The sequence below is a fragment of the Lathamus discolor genome, chromosome 2, assembly GCF_037157495.1.
Source record: "Lathamus discolor isolate bLatDis1 chromosome 2, bLatDis1.hap1, whole genome shotgun sequence".
In the NCBI taxonomy this organism is placed as follows: domain Eukaryota; kingdom Metazoa; phylum Chordata; class Aves; order Psittaciformes; family Psittacidae; genus Lathamus; species Lathamus discolor.
Window position 1 is genome coordinate 86,082,931 of NC_088885.1, and position 23,853 is coordinate 86,106,783.

At 35.9% G+C, this 23,853-nt stretch overlaps 1 protein-coding gene across 2 annotated transcripts in view; it reads right to left on the reverse strand.

The window, feature by feature from the left end:
- MARCHF6 (membrane associated ring-CH-type finger 6) overlaps nucleotides 1-23,853 on the reverse strand; it is a 48,983-nt gene that overhangs the window by 8,547 nt on the left and 16,583 nt on the right. Inside the window, exons 6-21 of one of the 2 annotated variants that reach the window (XM_065667624.1) lie at nucleotides 20,766-20,934; nucleotides 19,082-19,274; nucleotides 18,696-18,757; nucleotides 16,708-16,740; nucleotides 15,622-15,673; nucleotides 12,353-12,411; nucleotides 11,672-11,752; nucleotides 10,532-10,600; nucleotides 10,338-10,412; nucleotides 9,479-9,613; nucleotides 8,872-8,991; nucleotides 7,958-8,058; nucleotides 7,143-7,280; nucleotides 5,195-5,396; nucleotides 1,646-1,715; nucleotides 450-646 (exon numbers count right to left, since the gene is read on the reverse strand). In XM_065667624.1, coding sequence (XP_065523696.1) covers nucleotides 450-646; nucleotides 1,646-1,715; nucleotides 5,195-5,396; nucleotides 7,143-7,280; nucleotides 7,958-8,058; nucleotides 8,872-8,991; nucleotides 9,479-9,613; nucleotides 10,338-10,412; nucleotides 10,532-10,600; nucleotides 11,672-11,752; nucleotides 12,353-12,411; nucleotides 15,622-15,673; nucleotides 16,708-16,740; nucleotides 18,696-18,757; nucleotides 19,082-19,274; nucleotides 20,766-20,934 — 1,756 coding nt within the window. The remainder of the gene's footprint in view (nucleotides 1-449; nucleotides 647-1,645; nucleotides 1,716-5,194; nucleotides 5,397-7,142; nucleotides 7,281-7,957; nucleotides 8,059-8,871; nucleotides 8,992-9,478; nucleotides 9,614-10,337; nucleotides 10,413-10,531; nucleotides 10,601-11,671; nucleotides 11,753-12,352; nucleotides 12,412-15,621; nucleotides 15,674-16,707; nucleotides 16,741-18,695; nucleotides 18,758-19,081; nucleotides 19,275-20,765; nucleotides 20,935-23,853) is intronic. The other variant, XM_065667626.1, reaches the window with a different exon arrangement.

Here is a 23,853-nt window from a genome sequence, read left to right on the forward strand (position 1 = left end):
TGTTTTTCTTACTTGATAATGTCAAGTTGCTAAATGAGTAATAGTTAAGCCTCCAGGTATATGTGAAAATGTATTCAAGGACACATCACACAGGGTAATCTAATGAAACATACTTTTAAAGGAAAACAGAAAAAAACCCAGGCACATACTATAAAAAACCATATATATATATATATATATATATATATATATATATATATATATATATATATATATATATATATATATATATATGCAAACTTATACTGATGGCTTAATATTGTGCTAAGTGGCTTCCAAAAATATGGTTAGCCTATGCAATGAGAATGTAAGCTGCAAAAGTTTCAAAACAGTCTGAAAAGGAAAGCATAATATACATAACAGAGTAAAACCTGGAAGCAAAACCGTTTCATTACAAGTTTCATTAATTACTGAATGAAATTACATGAAATGTTTTTCTCTGGACTCACCATGAGAGACCATTCTTTAACCTTCTGAAAAATCACTCGGCGACCCTGCGGCATCCAGGCGACCAGCACTGTCACTGCTCGGATAGTTAGCCAACATACATAAAGACCACACGCAGCTGTGTACAGCTCGTGGATTTTGGCAGTCCCCGTCCAAAATGACATTAACCATCGGCCAGCAAATACTGAAAATACAAACACTGTTAAATACAGTAATGCTTTTTGATGTATTAAGGAAGGATGCCTATTAAAAAATACTTACTAAATTTATTGTTAAATACTAATGCACAAATATTATTCAACATAAAGCAGCATTTTAATACTATACCCGTACAGCACGAATGCGTGAAGCACAATGTAAATAGTAACTCAGAGAATGCCAAATACATATGTGGAATTTTTCCCCCCTAAAATGTCATTACACGAGCAATGAGATCTGAACTACAGCAAAACATAGCACTATTCAGAACTCTCTGACAAAAATGGGAGACTCATTTGCTACATTTCACTTTTTAATCATGTTTCTATTCACTAGTATTATACTGGAATTATTTTACATAATAATATTAAAACCATAACACAGTTAATATCATTATTAATACAAGGAAGTAAAAATGTTCATGGTACAATGGTAGCCAGGTTACAAAAATCAAATGAGTTTCCATGTCTTAATTTATTCCAAATTATTTTTAAAAATACCCTACAAAGTGCTTTCGATTTGGTTAAAGTACTTATTCGTACAATTTTGGGAAATGGCATGTATATCACTTCAAAGTCTCCCAGTGACCTGTCATGATGACACCTTCAGAATATTTCATTGAAAAAGATACCATAGAAGAGCTGGTAACAACCTATATATTTTCCTTCTCTAAATGGCAAAGCAGGTGCAAGAGTTTTAAATTCTCTCTCTCTCTCAATACTACTACAGAGATTGTCTCAGCATTTGAAGCCCACCCTTAGAAGAAAATTACAACAAAAAAAAAAAAGAGATGTCAATCTCTGTCATTTAAATACAGGTATTATCTCTCATTATTTACATTTTAGATTATTAAAATATGTTGATGCACCTTTAAAAACAAGATATCATTTTCCATGCTTCCTCCTTTTAACTTAAAACAATAGTTTCAAAACATCTGCCACTGTTGAGCATGGCAATATGCTGAGGTTGTTTCACTGTAGTTTCACAATAATGGACTTACCTGGTAAGGTAAGGCAGATAAGACTAGCAATCAGTAATGTTATGCACATGAAAACAATCAAAAGAAATATCTGAAAGAGGAAAGAAAAAGAAACAGTTTATAAAGAAGTTATTTAACTAAAGCCAATCAAAACATAAAAATGTGTCATCGTAGAAACACAGCTAAACTAGAACACTCAAACACCAACTCACGTTTCACTGTATAAATAAATCAGCAACAAGAAACCTATCCACAGTATACAAAGCACATCTAGTGCTACTTACTTATTTTAAAAGTTCACATCAGTTGTCACAACAGTAAAAATTAACATTTGAATCCAGAATGACTTAAGGGTTTTGTTGTGTTATATTAAAAATAATCTGTTTCTGCACTGATCAGCATGACTTTCAATTAAAGGTTTCTCTGTGTGCCAGATATGCAAGACAGTGGCTTCACAACAAGGAAAAAGCTTGCTGAGAGAGTTCTTCCAGATGCCTTCAGGTTTATGTGACCAGCAAAGCTGGCAGCTAGTTAAGTCAGGTTTACATCTTACCAGAGAATTCTCATGTACTTGATCTCTTTAAGTATTTGTCTCTAGCACCACATGCTATGAAATTCTGTTTCACCAGTCAAAGCCACACAAAAAGCAATGGGGAAACTTAACAGCTTATCATAATAGACTACTGAGAAAGTTAAACCTGTAACACACATTTTCCTTGACGGGACTTTTTGGGACAATGTAGATCAGTCGTATCTCTACATTAGGATCTCCAGTACTGCTTAAAGAAAGGAAAATCTTGATTTTGTAAATTTTATTTTTTTTAAAAAAGATTTGATTTTTTGTACAAACTCATGTGATTTTGTAAACATTAGCCTGAGTGAAGAGGAATGATTCCACAATACCCAGCTACTTGCCAGGTGATAGCCATGTACCCTTTTTCACACAAAATACTCTCTCTAGGGTCAGGGGTCCCAAATGATTGAAGGAAGAGAACTGGAGTAGCTGACAACTGGACTGCAGACAAAAAAAAACCCTCAATGGTGAGGAAAACATGGTGTGAATTGCTTGGGACCAGTACTGTCTAAATAATTTGTTACTTAGGGAATGCCAGGGGAAAGTCAGTCCATGTGGGAATAAACAACACATGAAGGACTAAAGCCAGAATGAAGCTTTTGAACACTACAAACAGCTGTTTCTTGGATTAGTGAGAACATACAAGAGGAAGAGCAACTCCTGATTTGGACCTAAATAATGCACAGGCAGCCAGTCACTCTTAGGAGAGACGCAGCACTGACAGTAACTGCAATATATTCAAAGATCTTGCAAATCTCCCTGAAGTTGCCGCAGCAAACAGTAAACTAAAAATGGCTTCCAGAAGATGGAATAGAAATAGATCAGTGTGTGTGTGTGTGTGTGTGTGTGTGAATAAATCAAACCAATCCAAACCAGACCAGAAAATGGATGAACTTTGGTAAGTGAAATTCAAAACTACAGCCAAAGGGATTTCAGAAATAGCATACCAAAATCCACGAGGAGTAATTATAAATTTATTTGTATAGATAGGGTGTTGGTTTTTTTAATTAAAAAGGATCAACAATAAAGTAATAAAATCTAAAAATCCTCAGAAGAAAGTCTGCAGACTCTGCTGACAACAGTGGATTATGAAAGGAACGCTAAAAGGAATATAAGGCAGTAGCAGGAAAATTCAACGAATTCCATGCATCCGCATTTGTTCAAGAGGCATTCGGAGGTTTGTTTAGAAAAGAAATGAGTTGGAAGAGTTATACAGATTGTTTGATAAAACTGATGATAGTTTATTCTCTTATGTAGAATACTACTACTACTAAAAAAAATTCTTATCTTTTAAGATTAGCAGTATAAGCTTAATTAAATAATAAAAAAAAAAAAATCAAAACCACAGGTTTTTACCACATGCTTATTTGTAACTGAAATAACAAAGGATCAGTTCTGTTGCTTGCTCAATCCGTATGGACATGATGAGTGCATTCTAGTAGAACACATTCTTACATAATAAAAACTGAATATAAACCACCTTCACTTCAAGGTTCTTACAACTTGGATAAAATGAAGGGGGGGAAAAAAAGAAAAAAGAGCACAGAAAAGATCAGGTATTTAACACTGGGGTTTTTTTCCTTCTCAAATGCTTAAAATCCCAACTGAGAAACTAATTAAAATACAGCACTGTTCCCTAATGTAAGTCTGTGTGGGAAACACATTTTGATTAAGATGAAGTTATCAAAGTAGAACCAAGGTTAGTATACTAAAAATTACAGCTGAAGCACCTACAGTGATGCTGAGTGATTCATTACTTAAGTCTTTCTAACAAGTAGAAGAAGGGACGTAAAATTGCATCAGTGAGTTACCATGTGTCTGAGATTGTGCAAGTGCTTGAAAACAATCTCTTGAAAACAGTGGATCAGATTTTCTATTAATTTCCACATTCTGTCGAATGTCTCCAAAGAACTACTTAAAATATCTAGATGAAGGTAAGCAGACCAGAAAAAAAGAGTCTTTGGCAGCTGAATATGAAACTGCTTAGTTATTATCACCAGGTCAGCAACCCAAATTACTGAAAGCTTATAGTATGATGATTTTAGCACATGTCCTTATCCAGAAGCATCCACAAAAATAACTCATATAAAGGTATTTCTAGAAAGTATTTAATGAGTCCCTAGGTTAACACAGCCCTTACTTGAGAGTCATTTTAGAGGGTAAAATCAGGAATCAGGTATAGGGAATTATTTCCCACCTCAGCCGCCCTGACCCATCCCAAAGCCCCAACTTCAAACACCCAGAAGCTCAACAGTATCCTAAAATGCTTCCAAAATTTGCTTGCGGTTCTACTAGGTTGAGAGAGGGGAGCTGGTGAGAGTATGGTGAGAAAGAAAAAGCTTTATTTTATACTTTGTCATGAGAATTCTGGTAGAATCTCCATTTTAAGAAAACTTCATAAGCAATACTGCATTGTACTAACTTTGGCCATTACTTCCACTCTTGAGCTATACCTGGAACCATAGTAAATGAGTTGTATCTAAGTTTATATTTATTAACTCAGAGTTCTGGTAACAACAAAACAATTTATCTATGTATTATTCTAGAAATTGAAGTATTTGCCAACAACAAACTGTATGTATCCAGAACTTTCAAGTATTGTAACACCTTTCTGTGTTTAATATAGATGCAATAAAAGTTCTCCATTACATTCTTTAATAAAGCAAAATACCTTAAAATACACTTAGGCTACAAGACTGAAGTATGCCCTCTTGAAAGCCATGCCTCCTGAACTACCTGTTTGCTGGGGAGTTACTCTGTTTCTCTTCATTACCAACAATTAGGAAAATAAGAACATGAACTAATAGATAATACACAACAATTATGGTAATTGAAGGTCTTAAGTTATAGGCTGAAAAAAAGCTGTATACGAGAATAACTCTACTTTGTAAAAAGCAGAAATACACAAAACAACATGACCCACCACTTGATTTCTGGTAACATGTGGGCCAAATTTGTGCCTTTCCCTTTTCTCTTAATGCGTTAGATATACCCACCCTGAGCGGGAATTTTAAAGGCCTACGATAAGGCTGGAAACCCACAGGTCCTCCTTGTTGAAGTATGGCTTGATGGGCTGCATGAAGACCTTCCCCCACAACTGGAATGGCATTATTATTGCGAGCATGCTGGTTGTTAGCTTGCTGGTTTGCATTGTTTTCATTCTCTTCCTGGTCACCAAGAAGGTAAGAATGGAGATCCCTGTAACAATCAAAGTTTCAGTTTTGTTCCGTTTGATATGAATGATAACCTTACAGAAAAAGAGTCCGACCCAGAATGTGCACAAGCTGCATAAAACTTATACAGGCAGATTCTTGATAAAGTAAAATAAACCATTTTCTGATAATGTACTTAATGTCATCCTAAACACAGAATTTAGAAGAAAAATCTGAGTCTGGATGTAAATTAGAACAGTGGGAATACAGCCACAAATAAATTACTTACCTGTTTGACTGCTTTAAAAACATGGTATTAAAGTTGTGCATATAAAAGGAAAATTGCATCGATATTTCAGTTCACGTAAGCAGGCAGTTCAACTGCCAGCTTTTATTTTACTGCTTCTAAGCTCTATTGGAAACAATTGCCTTCAAGCCTAAGCTGTACAAGGACAGTATTGAACTGCTACAGACACATTTTCCACAGTACAGTCAGGGAGAGTTTTTCAAGAAGATTCTATATTGCTCAAAACCTGTTCAGAGCTTTCCAAGAACATCACCGTAAAGGGAGTCAATCTACTTTAAAAAGTATTCTGTTGATATTTCTGGCATACATCAACCACAAGCAGACATTTATTTGAGTCTGATTAAAAACGCCTAAAACCAATATGAACATTTAGAATCTGATTTTCCTCAGCTTTAGCAGAATTTTTATTAGCAGTAAGATGCATGAAGATATTCTACTGGCAAACAATGGAAACATTTTTCACAGCAGTCTGCTTTTTAAGAAAGGCAAGGGAAAAGATTTTCATCTTTGCTCAATTAAAATTGCTGAAGAGATTTTCACAACTATTACCAGCTGCAACAGCAGAGAAAGCAAAGATATTTCTATCATCATGTCCAAAATTCTCGTCATACTTAAACACTATCAAAGCATGGACAAATTAAAACTGTAAGTTTCCAAAATGCAAACTAAGAGAACAGGGTGGGGAGAGTTTCCTTATGAAAAGCTAAAATAAATATTTTGGATTGCAGTGGAAGACAAAAGTCTTCCACTTATCTCAGTCTCAGATATAGCAAAAAATCAATCTTTGTTTTAATAGTGCTGCGTTGGGACAATCCACAATGAACAAGACATGATGAGAGAATGACAATATACTTTGAAGTTAAATCTAAAATTTTATGGAAACAAAATCAACCTAATTTTTTTCTTGGCTAATGTGGCAAACAACATATGAATTAAAAAATAATTTCAAGTTCTAGAGCTCTGCCTGGCAGTCTAAATTAAAGAACCTCACTTTGTATGAAGATTTATCTGACAAGTATAGTTTTATCCTTCTTTAGAGACTTTTAACTTGAAAATCTCCAATTTAAAAGGCACACACTTTTTCAGTTTAGTGTTCTAAACTTTTGTTTTCTTCTTCTTATAGTAAGAAATGCATGACTCATGGAAATGAACTGCTGACACCTCTAATTTTTCCATATAATAGGAAGTTAACAAGCTGTTAGTGGTACTATTACAGATTTTTTTTCTTTCTAACTAAGCAAATGCTGTAAGAGCATACCAAAAGAATTACTTGTCAAGAAGCAGGTACAACTATTCCTTAGAAGAAGAAAATAACTACAGAAGTTTTATATCACATATTTATCTGTAAAATAGCTTGCTTGTTAGGTAACTCTCCGGAAAGCAGGCTGCTTTCACGGTGTTCTGGAATCCTTGAACTCCAGAACACATGGTAAAAGGCTAAGCTGGACACAATGTTTGTAGTTGATTTTGGTTTTCTGTACTTACAGCAAGTATCCAGCAGTAACAGTCCATGCTCGTACAAGACCTTTCAACCACTGTCTTGTATGTCCTTGTTCTAGCAAAGCTGGAAGCACTACCTGAAGCAGAAGAAGCTCTAGGGAAAGCTCACTTACTGGAGCATCACTAGAAATAATAGGAAGAGCAGAAAGTCAGACATGAGGAACATTCTGATAGTGATCTTTCACACTGAGTCACATTAACACCACCACAATAAAATAAAATACACTGGATGCCAACAGGAACAATTCTTAAGTTTTTTGCTGTCATTTTTCTTTATATACTATTCCGAGGTGAAGTGTTCGTGAGTGTTTAGGCATTAAGACAGAAAAAAATGTTGACAAGGATTGTATCAGAATATGATTTGGTCTTCTACTTGCTTTTATCATTGCTGTTTCAGTTATTGCTCAGAAAGAGAAAGATACTGGTATCATTTAAAAGACACAGGTACAGATATTGTTTTAGTCTCAAAGCAATGATAATCAGGAATGAGTGTGAAAACAAACAAGACAGCAACTTCACTATCAAGAAGTTGAAGGGGAAAGTGTTCTAAGGGCACATAAAAGCCTAATAGCTATCATCATGGAAGTAATATAAAATGCCTTTTATTTTTCTTACTGGCTTTTTATTTTGATGCATCCACATCCTTTACATTTTTATTTTCTAGAACAGTGAAGTTTATAGATTAATTGAAAACAAAAAAGTTACATACCAGTGTCACACTAATGCTCAAAGAGTGCAAATACTTTTTTTTCTAGTTACAGGGAGACTGAAAAAACATCTTTTAAAAAATAAGCGCTTACCTGTAAAGCATAACATTATATGGAAGAAAGTTAGGCAGAAGATATTTAATAATGCGTATAGGAAGCCACAGCATGAGCAGTACAATTGATCCAAAGACAATCTGGAACAAAGAAGTTAGAGGTTAGTCCAAATAGCAGAAACAACCAAACACAGCTCCCTACCAGTCCCTCTGACATGTTGCTTGTGTGTGATGGGTTAACCCTGGCTATCAACCAAGCATCTACCCACCTGATCACTCATTCTCCTCTGTAGCTGAATGGGGAGAAAATACAAGGATGGCAAGAAAACTCATAGACTGAAATAATGACAGTTTAACAGAGAATGCAAAAGCTGAGAAAAAGCCTTGATGCTGTGCAAGCACTCTTCAGCCACAGCCAAAACAGCAGTGTGTTAGCAATACTGTTTCAGCCACTAATACAGTGCAGGATATGGGCCACTATGAAGAAAACAAATATATTTATATATATTAAATGAATATATAAATAAATACAAAAAGCTCCATTCCCTATTCCAGCATGAGGCTGGTAAAAGTTCTGAATTAATTAGCTAAGTAAATTAGAACTGTGAGGGTGTTAAGGCACTGGAACAGGTTGCCCAGGGAAGCTGTGAATGCTCCATCTCTGGCAGTGTTCAAGGCCAGGTTGGGCAGAGCCTTGGTTTGGGTGACATGGTTTATGTGAGGTGTCCCTGCCCATGGCAGGGGGGCTGGAACCAGATGATCTTGAGGTCCTTTCTAACCTAACTATTCTATGATTCTGTGATTAAAAGGTGAAGTTCAAGTAACCATCACCTCTAACACAGTAACAGAACGTATCTTTTAAGACTCTTCAGTAACAAGCAGATCTTTGCAGTGTATAGGGGAGGCAATGTATGACATTTTCTTCCCAAATAAAATTTTGAAAAAAGTCCTTACCACTGATAAGATAAATCTCCTGAGATGTCTATAAATGGGCAAGTGAATCATTTCCTGCACAGGATTAAAGTCTGGATCATTCAAATTCCTGAGAAACCATAAGACACCAGGTCTCAATACCTGAAAGAAGAAATAGAAAATGATATATGAAGAGAAAATTATCTTTCTATTTTTTGGTTTTGATTTTGCGTAAGACTGCTGCAATAAATAAGTTTTAAACGTAATAAGGTTATTTGTTGAACAATGTTCAACAAAATGGTATATAGAACAAAGAAAGCATTATCAGAAAGACATAAAGAAGCAATAACCAATTACAAGCTTATTTCTCAAGTGTTAATCAAAAAGAACTGAACTATATTTAGATTCATTTGCAGTCAACACCTATGTTTAAGGACTCTCTGTAACTAAAAACCTGTAAATAAAATATACTCTTATCATCATTTCCCAGTGCAGTAATTAACAGTGTGACCCTTTTTACATAAGGTTGAAATCCAATATACACAAACAAAACACAGTACCAGCAATACGCATATGGGAAATATTTAACCAAAAGTTCAACATCCAAGGTTCTCTGTGTTCCATACCAATCTTGTTCTTACGGACTTACCTCTCTCAATAAAAGGATGAAGGATGCAAAATAAAAGACGTAAACCATCCCAACTAACCAGTGCAGAAACATTGTGGTACCTGGGGCAGACTGAAAGCTCAATTCTCTATCTTTCAAAGTGGCATCAAACATCTCCTAGAAGATAAGAAGTAAACAAATATGAATAAAGTTTGGCAGTCTTCCACAGTTACTCATTTTGTTTCCCCTACACTTCATATATACTACTAGGCATTTAATTTAAATGTCTGCCTTGTTCTAACACATAAATAATTATAACAATTAGGAAAAAAAGAGGGAATAATTTAAAATAAAAACAGCAAATAAAGATAGATTTCTGATCAATTTCTTTCTTCTGACAGAAAGAAGTAAACTCAAACACTAACATACACTACGTAAGTTACAAACCAGCTCAAACGAAGTGGCACTGTGGTGGAAGCAAATACTTATTCCCTTAAGTAAAATTCTATTTCAACTAAGACCAGAAGAAATTAATTTTCTCCATTTCAAATCAATCAGAAACACTGTCTTTCTCAATTCAAAGTAAACATAGCACCTATCTTGTGCAAAACAGAAAGAGACTGGATAACTATTAAAATATGATGTCATTACCATTTTCCATAAGATGGCTACATAAATAAGTTTATTCAGTACACAAGTTTGCATTTGTATCTAGTAACATAAAGGAAAACAAAATTAGCATTAAACAGTACCTAAAAATCTCTTTCCTGCTCGAAGCACTAAGTTCATAAAAAGAGAATAGTGTTGTCAAACTCTTTAACAACTCTGTTCTCAACAAAACTTTTCCATTAAATATAAACACTGTTAAAAAAGATTTTATCCCATTTACTTCCATTCTTACCAAAGAGCATATATCCAGCCACCAGCCACAGATGAGAGGAAACACACCAATTTCAACCACTACTAACAAAGAAACCTTTAGGAAAAAAAGAGAAAAAAAACATCTCAATAGTTTAACAGAAACTGCTAAGACAATTATAATGTAAGCTTAAATTGAGAGGATTTTTTGCTACACGCACACACACACAGGATTACCTTGACAACAATATAGCAAACTCCTAATAAACGACGTGATCGCTGGAACTTAACAAGAGCTGCCAAACCCTGAACAGTCTTGTCAAGAAAATAATACTGAAAAATCCTTTATAATACAGTTTGATTAACAGGAAACACTATATTACGTGGCTTTTATAAACAGAAAATTTTATAAAAGACAGCTCTGAAAGAGGAAGTATGTATTTTATTAGGGTTCTATTTTTAAAATTGCCCATAACTCTGGAAGTTACAACTTGGATGTGCTGGATAACTCACGTCAACATGCATCTAAAACAAGCAAACAAATACTAGCACCCTTCTTGAATTAAGCACCCAAAAGTTCTCTCAAGAAATAAACAGTTGCCTTTGAATATGTCTGCCATGAGTAAGGATGTTTCAAAACTGAAGGCCTGTCTTAAATGGTAGCTTTCCTTTTTATTCAGTCTGAAACAAATTCACACCTTTTCCAAGAAGAGCTGGATGCATATTATACTTAGGGGACTTGTTTTGTTCTCTTTTAGGAAGTAAACCAGAGACATGCCATCAACTGTTTTACCACATTTGCACTGGACATTGGTATAGTGTGTCTGAAGTTGATGTTAGCTTTTCTTAAACAGAAAATTGCTAACAAATGTTTATTCTTTCTAATTGATTTCCGGATAGTCCCTTTAAAAACATACAGCTCAAATGCAGACATTTTACTCGCGATCAAATCCTTCTAAGCTTTCAGGACTCTGCCGTTGCTTAATGTTCTCTGTGATATCACCTGAAAGAAGTCCATGCTGCAAATTCTCAGTGGTTCAGAGACATGAAAGAGAAACTAGAGCAATCTGCACTCTAAGGATCTGACAAGATCAAAAAGATGTGAATAAATTTCCCATCATACCTTACATGTTTTCATAAGCCCATTTATCTTTCAGCTGAAAGTACGTAGCCCACAGCAATTGTGTAAGGATTGTGAGAGAAAAAACTAATGATTCTACCCTCCTCAGACAGACGAGATCTTTTCTTCTTATTTCACCGAAACAGCAGAACAAAATGGTAACTGCATCTATATCATGTCTGTGCCTCCTCAAAATACAGCCAGAAAATTTATTTACATGTAAACTCTAAACCAAGTAACTACTGACAAAAGGATACATGGCAAACAATTAAAGTCACTGCTAGCAGAACATATCCGACTATAGTTGTAATCAGGCCTTCAAAGTGAGATGCTTGAACCTGGAGGGGAGGTAAAAAAAGGTAGTATTTATAAGTCTTTTAAGAGATTACACCTCTTTCTTATGTAATTAAGATAAATCCCAAATCTCAACTCTTCCAAGAAGAACGCCATTTTTCTTTAGTTTTAACACATTTTAATAATCTACTACTTTTTTTGGTATCACCAAAAATAGAAAATGTTTGTATTTTCGGGGAAAGCCTGACAACTACTTTCTTCGAACATGAAGCAACCTCTATATATGAAATAAAAAGTGTCACCTTACAACACTAGCTTTTGCTACCTAGTATCATCAACTATGAAAATTACTCAGTACACAATTAAAAATATACACGGGGAACGAAAGACTCTTAAACCCCCCTCAAAACATATGCAGTTTTTTTGTAAAAGGAAACATCGCTTGTAATGTATATAATGGAGGAAGTGGGAAAGAGTAAGAGAACATTTTTAATCACAGATTAAAAAACATGAGGAGAAAAAATGAGACACTCCAGGTGACTTTTGCAATCACAAATGTAAGTAGAAGGATGCTGTAAAAATATTGTGACTAAATAAATAGTGGCAGGGTTTTTTTCATTTTGACACTATAAACCAGTACTTACATACTCTTCAAAGCCCAGGCCAACAATGGAGAAATGACCAATATGGTATGGACAAAATGCTGCATAATACAAGTGGGAAGAAAGCAGAAAAAATAAGACCATGAAACAGAGCCTTATTTACAGGATGTGTATAGTAACATGGCAATTATTCTATTTCTCATCAATTTTGGGAAAGCTACTGAAAAAAATTACTTTCTATGTTAATATTTGAAAGTATTATATTACTATAATTTTAGAAAACACAATCAGATCAGAATTCACACTGTAAGACTATAAACAATACAAACCTACACAGAAAAAGATGACAGTCTTTTAGGGTTTTATTCATCTTGCTGTGTGTAAATTAATTCAATTTCTCAGTCTTATGTACTAGGCTGGTATGGGTTTCACAGACTGCTGTAGGAACCTGCCCTGTATATTTACTCTTTCCCATGCACTAAAAGGCTTAAGTAGCCATTTAGGGTCAGGTGGGACTTGATTTAGCAAGTTTCAGTTTTAGTGCTTTAATTCTTAAGAATACTGTGAAACATGTAAGCCCTGCAGAAATCTGTCAACAGGAAGAGAAGATGATGGGGAAAAAGACAATGCTCCAATGAAGGGATGAGGAGCAACTGAGAAGTCTTTACTGTGACTTAACACACTAAGGACAGTTATAATCCCTGAGAGCTCACTCCTGCCAATTTGGAGGTCTCAGGAGGAATGAATAAAAAACCCCACAGCACTTTCCCCATTTTTGGACACCTGTGTATTTACAACAGGATCAAGTAGTTCTTCTATCTCTCTTTGTGGTCTTTTAACCAAGCCACAGAGGACTACAGAATACAACATCTCTTTCCTACAGGAGTAGGAGTCAGTAATGAAGTAAAGGGCTGCAGTAACTGCAAGCTTTTATTTTCACCTTTATTGCCTTCACTGTATCATGATAATCAACTCCAGGCACTACTGCAGACTAAACATACCCTCAAATGAAAAGCCTGATGATTTTCTCTTTCCTCCTAATTTCCATATGACTGACACATTTAAAAAAACCAAAACAACCCAAACCCTAGGAAAAGACTGCAGAGGGCATATATTACCCCAGTCAGTTTTCAGAAAGTGTTAATTTATGCCCCTTTCAGAGGAATCAACAGTTACCAGGAAGAGCAAAAATATAAAAGATAAAGAGAGGATTTGAGCTCTCTTCCTGCCCCATAAGAACAAGAAAAAGTGAGGAGGGGAAAAAATAAATAAATATCAGACTCCTATAGACATCGGACTCATTTTATCTTTTTGATAGTGTTTTATGAGATTATAGTGCACAATTTATAATGCTTTTTAAGTAACTTTCTTTAAATCAGAATTTCTAATAGATAGCTTTTAATGAAAAGTGTGAAGAAGTACAAACTCCTCTGAGCACTAAAGTGAGCTACAAAAATTAAGAGAAAAAAAATAAGAATTAAGAATTAAAGAATTAAGAATTAATTCTAAAGAATTAAGAATTAAAATTAAGAATTAAGTCCAATTTAATTAACTTGTCCAAGAGAACATCACAGGAGAATTTCTGGACTGGCAATTAAGGTTTCAAATGCTTTCCTTCCATCTTATCTTCTAGAAAAGACCTCCTAAGACATCTAAACTCACCAGGACCATAATTAAAATTAAGAGATTTGGCAGTTGTAAATTAGGCAATATTACTTAATAGGAAAGATACTAAAAATAGGCTTGAGAGGCACATATTAAATTTCCAGAACTCCTGCTCGCTTGCTTGGGAGAGTCATTCCCCTTCTCTACCTGTTAGTTTCCCATTTGTTAAAGCACACTTATTGTTCCTGAAAACACATCTATATGACAACTTCATTAACTATTCTTGTTACTAATTTAGTTTAAATCAAGAATTTAGAAATTTCATAGTTATTATCTACTTCTTAAAAAAGCCTGAATTTTTTTAGTAACTAAAAACCTAATTAACTTGTGAGAACTACAGATTAAAATAGACTACGTATCAGAAATAATTCCAGTATTTTCCAATTCTAATTAGAACAGTTACAGTTTCTTGTGAATTAAATATACATAATATTTCTTTTTATTTTCTTAATCAGCTGATTCATTTAAATAACTAGATGCTCAAATCACTGGTTCAGTACATGAGCTTTACTCTGCTTATTTATCTACAGTATGACTTCAGTTTTTAAAGTTCAAACTCTTCTGCCAAGAAAGACCACTGAAAAAACCCATGCAACATCATCAATGTATAAAATGCTCCATCTTGCCACAACTATGCTATTGCTTCTACACACAGTTCTGTCAAATTAACAACACTAACAAGGCTCAAGCACCATAATCCAAAAGCTTTTGTTGCGGAACAGGTAAAGCGGAGGCACAGGGAAGAGCTGTTACTCTCTCAGGTTACTCAACAGGTGTAAGATACCAATAAGAAAGCATTTCTAAATTTGTTACCTCTCTTTCTGCAGTAAAACCAGAGTGGAAATGAAAATTTCCCCTACATATCAGCAGTAAATATGAAACAGGAATTCCAGAAACTTTCAAGGGGGAACTTACTGCTATGTACAATGCATATTATCCTAAGGCAGGTATCTTATCCTTTTAGGGTTCAAATGATTGAGAAATATACACCTATGATTTGGGGATTTATATACACACACATATATGTGTCTCTGGGAAGGAGAAAGAAAAATAAAGTAAAATACACAACTGATCAGAATTTACTATTTTCTAAAATTAATCAAATTTGTATGAACTAAGGAAAGTTGTTCCATAGTAATTTTTGACACAAAATGGAGATACATTTGACAGCTCTATAGAGTCAGCTACATTCTTACCCTGCTCCCTCTCAGTTTGAGCTGAAAAAAATGAATTCTTGATGGAAAAATGGATTCTTGATGGAAAAAGGGATTTAACTATATCTAGCAAAAAATGTAAGGAGAAAAAAAAAAAAATCTGGCCATTCCTAAAAGTACTTCACTTGCTCACTAAATTAAATTCCAGGAGTTTCCTCCTTTAATTTAATAGTATTCAAATATTATTTTCCATGCTCTGGTTGACATCATTAAGCTTTTGGTAGATTTCCTATTTTAAGCCTATTAGCTTAAAGGAACTAAAATGACAAAACTAGAAGCAACAAAGATTTATTATTCATATTCTCAGCTTGTTTGTGGTTCCATTTTTAGATGTCCCCACTTTATCTATTCTGAAAGAATAGCTTTAAAATTAACCTGCATTACTGCTACAGAGAAGGATCTTTATAAAACTCAGGAGCAAATGATACTTACCAAACACAAGTATGAACAATGTATTTAAAGATACCACCCAAAAAACATGTTCCTGCAAAGGGTATGGGAGAAGGAGGAAGGAAGATGACAGTTAGTATCAGTCATTTAAGTACACAACTTTAGTTTTGTATCTAAACTTCTTTCAACTGCCTATTATTACCAGAAATTGCACATCACTTGTCAGAGCCAAGAAATTCACTCTTACACAAAGACCAAAACATGCAGGACAGATTACGAAAGCATCTGTTCACATTCATGGACATTTATCTAGATGACAGTACTTATGTTTGCTTTAATACTCTTATGTTTTTAAAGTAAGCTTTTATTTTAAAATCTATATGAACAGTTCCACCCTCAAAAACAATTACATGAAATATATGTAATTGTTTTATAAATGAGAAAATGTTCATATTTAACAAATATAATAAAATTAATAGTGATATAAATTAGAATAATATTCAAGAAGGAAAAAATTCTATGAAGGAATAAAAAAACCCCAAACCAAATTAAGTCAATTTAAAATCCAGTTTATGGTAAAAATTCACTAGTGGTAGTTATGGTGGTATTAGGACAAATCACAAGAGTCTGAATGAGACCACTATATTAACCATAACATAAGCAAAACTTGAGGCTAGAACAGATGTGTATTTTCAGTGTATACAAGGGAGTACATGATCCAAAGCTACCTATGTCTTTTAAGAATCTCCACTTGTAAACTGCACGAGAGTAGATTCAGACTGGATACTAGGAAGAAGTTTTTTACTGTGAGGGTGGTGAGGCACTAGAAGAGGTTGCCCAGAGAAGCTGTGGCTGCCCCAACCCTGGCAGTGCTCAAGGCCAGGTTGGATGGGACTTTGAGCAACCTAGTCTAGTGGAAGGTGTCCCCACCCATGGTAAGGGGGTTGGAACTGGAGGATCTTTAAGGGTCCTTTTCAACTCAAACCATTCTATGATTCTATTCTGAATACGTATTACATAAAAATAGGGCCTTCAAATAGAATGATGTAATTTTAAAACCTAGTTTTACTTTAAAAAAAAATAAAAGAGCCTTCTATAGAAATTCTTGAAATGCAGGATTTCACTTACTAAAAAAACTAGAGATCCATCAAGTCCAAGCATCTGGGAAAATAAGAAAGTTGGTTTTTTTAATTCATCAGGAAAACTAAGCAACACACATCTAAAATAAGTTTCATAGAAGTCTCTTTAACACCAACTTTTTATGTCCAATACAGGCCTTTTTTTTTTTTTCCTAATTGCTCAACCAAGAGAACCAGGACATAAATTCTTACAGTAAGTTCTCATTCAACACAGTAAACTCAGTTGATCAAAAGCACTGATATACATGTGGAATATCTTAATACACGTGTACTTATATGTTGCAGACCATACAGATAATCAATTTATAGGCTATTTCTCTCTAAGACTTTGAAGACTGACAAAGATCTTCTACATTCATAACATTTTAGTGACTGAACTGTTGTTTAAACACACTTTTAAACAACATTAAAACACAAGAGCAACATTATTTTTTTTTGCTTCCTAATTGCAAGGTATCAGTTTATGTTGCACTGAGAAAATCGGAAGGTTTGTATTTTACCTTCATTGTATAAAAGCAACTAGTAACAGGTTAACGTTGCTACACTATGTAATTAAATTTAGAGCAGAAGTGGTCTACAGCTAGGGAAGACAGGAATCAAATCCCATCACAATGAACAGCTGTTACGGGAAGCATCCACAGAACAGGCAGAAGTAAAGCATCTAGTGAAAAAAAGTAACAAAAATCTCTCCTTTCCCCTCCACTTTGCGGTTTTCTTGCTATTCCAATACAGACACTTCTACTCCATGATTACTGCTGTGAAGAACCAGGAGCAAGGCTATATTTTTTTAACCAGGATTTTGCACTAAGTTACATGTAGTTCACAAAATAAAACAAGATGCAAGTATTTTCAAAAATTCAGAAAGCTTGCATACGATTTTCACAAGATGAAATAACAGAAAACTCTACCCCACTTCTGATGCTAAATGCCAAGTAGATGGCTATTGCCTATGCCAGCATGTAGGATGGGAAATGGTTATGAAGCCAATTTACATTCCTGGAGAGGCATCAAAATATTTTCAATTAAGAGTACATCGACATTTCCCAGCACATAAACTGGGTTCGGAAACATAACACTTTCATTTTGAGATCTGCAGCAGAACAGTTCAGTAAACCTGAATTTATGTACGCCCTTTTTCACTCAAAATCTTTCAAAACAAGAATTTTTCACTAGATACAAAACAAAGTTGAAGACCTGTCACTTATGATGAAAAATTTATTTCTACTACACGGCAATCAGGGCAACAATTGTATCACAGCCTGGGAACACAATGACTAGTTTTACAACTGTTTGCCCATAGGCACTAGTAAATGATGCTGGTAAATCCCACGAAGCTGCTCTATCTACCTTCAAGTAGATTTTGCTGCGTGTGGTGGACTTTGAATTCAAATGTTGGCTACCTCTAAACCAGCTACAAAAAACTAGCTCTTGAGTCTCTACACTACTCTATGATTACAGTGTACATGATTTCATGCTTTAATTAAGGGATTTATGATCCATAAACAAGACAGATGCATTATATTAAAATGCTCCATAACGTTTTAAGAAATACATTTGTCTTTTGCAAATACATAAAGTAGTTTACTGCTTTCATGAATACAAAGATTAAGCATTAATCTACATACAACACCTATGTGCTCCTAATCTGGCCTAATATCCTCAATGCAAGCTGCAATTAATTTCTAAACCTGACCAAGTTGAAAACTTCAGAAAAGTCTGTGCTTAAAATAAGTCTTGTTTTAAGCTGCTGCTATATTTCAAATCAAAGAAACACCTTTTGGATAGTTAACAAGTAGCATAATAACATTTAGCTTTTAAATACAATGAGTTTTAGATCACTAAAGCCTCTTGCTGATAGTTTTCACACTACAAAATGGTATCAATATTTACCCCAAATGGATTTTAACACAGCAATAATACAAATAATTTCAAATATGGGTCTTGATTATTCAATTCAACAAAATGATTCTTACTCACTCGCTCCCAAGTAAGCTCTTCTGCTGCTCGATCCCATTCCAAAGCATTCCAGTTCATATCATCTGAGGAAACAATGGCCATTTTTGCAGCTGTTAGACTCACCCAAAATAAGATGCAACCACTCCATGCTATGTTTTAAATGAACAAAAAGACTTAACATAACATACAACTTATAATATTCAACTTATAACTGCTGACAGCTTTTCTCCAAGCAAATGATTCAGTACTCAAAAGAAATACATGAATTTTACAAAAACAAGGGTTAATAATAAGCTGAAGTAGGAATTTTCACAGCTTCCTTGAATTATGTATGACAGTTCTGTTTTCGATGGTTTCACTTTTATTTCCAAAGAACTAGAACATTACTGTTTTGAGTCACCTGTTACCTTGTGCTCCATTGTTTGCATCTGCTGCATCTTCAACTACAGCATCTTCTTCATCTTCATTATCCTCCTCCTCTTCATCTACTTGTTCTTCTTGAATTTCAGGGTTCTCACCTACAACTGCATTCTCAGCAGCTGGGTTAGCAGGTTGATCCAGCACAGCATTTTCAACGCCTCCATTGACAACAGCCTGAGCCTGCAGAAATACGATTTAGTATTCAGTTAAATTGATCAACCTCACTCCATACATTTATTCTGCGTATAGAAAAAAAGTAAGAGCATTTTAAAAAATTTTACTAATGTCTTTTTCTAGACAAACATTAGATTTGGGACTACTAAACCTTTTAAAAGGGGAAGATAAAAACTCAGACTTCTTCACAGAAAGCTGAGATTGGAAAGAGCCTTTAAAGATCACCTAAGTCAACCCAACCCAAAGAATGGTCAGCTATAGCAAGTTGGTTGGTCCTGTTTGCAGTTGGCTTTTGACTGTCTCCAGGGATGGAGACTTTACAACCTCCCCCAGCAACCTGTTTCAGTAGTTGATCACACTTACAGAAAAGGAACAAAACTCAACAAAACCCCAATCAAGAAATAAAACCCAAACAAACAAAAAAAAAACCCCAAAACCAGTATCCAGACTGTTCTGGTTGGTTGGTTTGTTTGGGGGCTGTTTGTTTCTTTGTTTGCTTAGGGCTTTTTTGGTCTAAATGAAATTTCCTGTGTCCTGATTTGAGCTTACTGTCTGTTGTTCTGTCACTCAATTCTACCAAGAAGACATTGGCTCTGTCTTCTTTACATCTTCCAATCAGGCATTTATACACACTGGGAAAGTGTACCCTGGCCCTTTTCATGTCCAGGATGAACAGTTACAGCTCTCACAGCCTCTCATAGCATGTCAGATGCTCCAGTCCTTCATCTATTTTTGTTGGCTCTTAACAGCATGCACTCCACTATGCCCATGTCTCTTGTACAAGGGCAAGCCTAAAACTAGATACAGCACTCCAGATGCGGTATCACCACTGCTCAATATAGGGGAGCTCTCTTATCTTATGAAAGCTATCATTACACTAGAAAGACAGTAATGCAAGGACAACCCAAGCCAGTCATCAAGCTGAGGATCTCCATCTCTGTCTTTAAGAAACCCTGACATTTATTACAAAAGAAAAAACTCTAATTATTTCCTCCCTATGCACATGTTGCCCATCTCTGCTGCTGCCCAAGAGGGTCCTGTAAGCAGTAAAGGGGTGCTGCATGTGTGTTGGGAGATCGGGGGAGGGCAGAGAAGCTTCAGCTTCAGAAGTTCCAGCAACACCTCCAACTGCTTTGAAAACAATGAATTGTTACCTCATGAACTACAGAAATACATAAGAAAAAAAAAAAAAGCAAGCTGCATCTTCCCTCATTGTGGCTGACAACTCGGCTTTACAAAATTATCTTAAAAAGTGTAAAGATACAGACATAAGAATGTAAAAACATTACAGTTGCTTTACAAAATACATACTATAACATCCATTAAAATTTTACGGAATTTCAAAAACTAACAGTGATATCACCAAGTTTATACAGGAACAAAGGTTCAACTTATACTAATGTACAAAGACACCCTGCAGTAAAAGAACATTACTGTTGGGTTCTGAGAATGTATTCATTCACAACAGCACTTAACTACTGAGCAGTTAAGTTTTACCTCATTTTGTTGACCAACACCATTGAGTGGCTGTTGCTGATTTTGTTCCAACCACTGTGGTGCTCCTCCATGGACAATCTGTTCACGTAACCAAACAAGGCTGATGAATGCACACAGAGTACACGTTACCACAAAACAGCCCTGCAAGCAGTCAGCCAGCAAGTTCTCCCTGTTAAAGAAAAAAATCCCAAACCAAAATATTAATGACAAACATATTTTGCTAAATTAGTAAATTTGGTCATTGTAACTACCAGAAATATAACCTCCTAGTCCAAATCAACAAATAAACTGGTATTTGTGCAAAAAAGCTTTATTTATTTATATGTCATAGAATCATAGAATAGTTAGGGTTGGAAAGGACCTCAAGATCATTCAGTTCCAACGCCCCTGCCATGGGCAGGGACACCTCACACTAAACCATCCCACCCAAGGCTCTGTCCAACCTGGCCTTGAACACTGCCAGGGATGCAGCACTCACAACCTCCTTGGGCAACCCATTCCAGTGCCTCACCACCCTAACAGGAAAGAATTTCCTCCTTATATCCAATCTAAACTTCCCCTGTTTAAGTCTGAACCCACTACCCCTTGTCCTATCACTACAGTCCCTAACAAGGAGTCCCTTCCCAGCATCCCTATAGGCCCCCTTCAGATACTGGAAGGCTGCTATGAGGTCCCCACACAGCCTTCTCTTCTCCAGGCTGAACAGCCCCAACTTTCTCAGCCTGTCTTCATACGGGAGGTGCTCCAGTCCCCTGATCATCCTCATGGCCCTCCTCTGGACTTGTTCCAACAGTTCCATGTCCTTTTTATGTTGAGGACACCAGAACTACACACAATACTCCAGGTGAGGTCTCATGAGAGGAGAGTAGAGGGGCAGGATCACCTCCTTCGACCTGCTGGTCATGCTCCTTTTGATGCAGCCAAGGATATGGTTGGCTTTCTGGGCTGCGAGTGCACACTGCCGGCTCATGTTCATTTTCTATCGATCAACACCCCCAAGTCCTTCTCTGCAGGGCCACTCTGAATCTCTTCTCTGCCCAATCTGTAGCTGTGCTGGGATTGCTCCGACCCAGGTGTAGGACCTTGCACTTGTCATGGTTGAACTTCATAAGGTTGGCATCAGCCCACCTCACAAGCGTGTCAAGGTCCCTCTGGATGGCATTCCTTCCCTCCTGCCTATCAACTGAACCACACAGCTTGGTGTCATCGGCAAACTTGCTGAGGGTGCACTCAATCCCACTGTCCATGTCACTGACAAAGACGTTAAACAGGACCGGTCCCAACACCAATCCCTGAGGGACACCACTCGTTACCGGTCTCCAGCTGGACATTGAGCCATTGACCACAACTCTTTGTGTGCAGCCAGCCAGCCAGCTCTTTATCCACCAAGTGGTCCACCTATCAAATTGATGTCTCTTCAATGTAGAGACAAGGATGTCGTGTGGGACAGTGTCAAACGCTTTGCACAAGTCCAGGTAGATGACATCAACCGCTTTACCCCTGTCCATCAGTTCCGTAGCCCCATCATAGAAGGCCACCAAATTGGTCAGGCAGGATTTCCCCTTAGTGAAGCCATGCTGGCTGTCACCAAGCACCTTGTTTTTCATGTGCCTTAGCATGCCTTCCAGGAGAATCTGCTCCAAGATTTTGACAGGCACAGGCGTGAGACTAACTGGTCTGTATCTAGACGTAATTTTTAATTGATTTTGAGAAATCTGTGCAAAGCAAGTTTCTTTTAGGAAGGCTGTATGTACCTGCATATAAATAGTTTTAATGCCACGATAAACACTTGGAACAGATTTTATTTCCCACTGGTTTGGTTTGTGAAATTACTGTTTAAACACAAATACTCCTGCAAAACAGGATTTGACTCAATATGAACAAAAGCTTCAAGAACAGTTCAGGAAAAACAATCTTCAAGAATAGCAAAGGAAATACAATAGTTGCTAAGTAAATGCTACAGTAAAAGGTCTGTGCAAATGGCTAGATGCACAATATCCACTCCACTGAAACATTTAACCTGCTGAGCTACCCTAACCAAAAGAATGGAACTGCAGGGTTTGTCTTCCACAGCTCTATTTCAGGTAGTCCTTACCCCATATATTATCTCTATACTTTAAAAAATCCTCATTTATCAAAACATACATAATTGTAAAGCAGCAGTAAAATAAAATACACTTAGCCAACTGAAATCAGGGTTTCATGCAATGCAAAGGTACTTAAATTGGCTTAATCAACTCTCATCCCTAATGCCAGGTACCCCCTCCCACTTGTTTCCACCCTTGCACTACTCCTTGACCGCAGTGGATTTGCTTAGGGAACTAACTATAGTATGTTCTTTAAAATACGCCACCATAGCATTCTGCCACCCCTAGAGAAGTGTTAGTCTAGCTCTCAATTCAGCCACACAAACACTTCTGCCTGCACAGCAGAGTGAATACCACAGGGACAGGATGTCTAAAATGAAGAGATGATGCAAGATACTATTGTCATTGACTCTATCAAAGAAATATGTGTCAAAGTATAGCTTCACATGCCATTAAAACCTGACATTAGAGTCCTTTATTTTCTCCCTAGACTGTGAAAACAGAAGAATAGGTGCTCTAGGTTCAGTTGTTTCAGATTCTTTTCAAAAATCTAAACTTACTGGGAGATAACAGGAAAAAAACTGCTGCTAATCTCAATCTAGCATCTCTCTTTATTAATAAAAAAATAATTAAACATAACATCACCTGATGTCTCAAATCAAATAGCCCAAGTGAGACGACTCAGCTGAACCACACAGGACATTCACTCAAAATTTACTAGATTCTACTCATACAGTTTCAGTTTCTCATGTTCAAGATAATAAAAGAAAGTAAGAACCAGCCTGAAACTTTGTTATGTTGGTATTTCTTGCTTTAAGTAAAACTGATTTATAAAAAGACAAAGATAGACAATATTCAATAGAATATGGTGACTGAATCACTCAAAACTAAGTGTCAGGTAGAAGGAAATTGAAAAGGAAAAAAAAATTTAAAAAATCTCTATCACATAGGAGACCCAGGTGGATAAACGTAAACATGTAACAAAGCAAGCAGAATGTGAC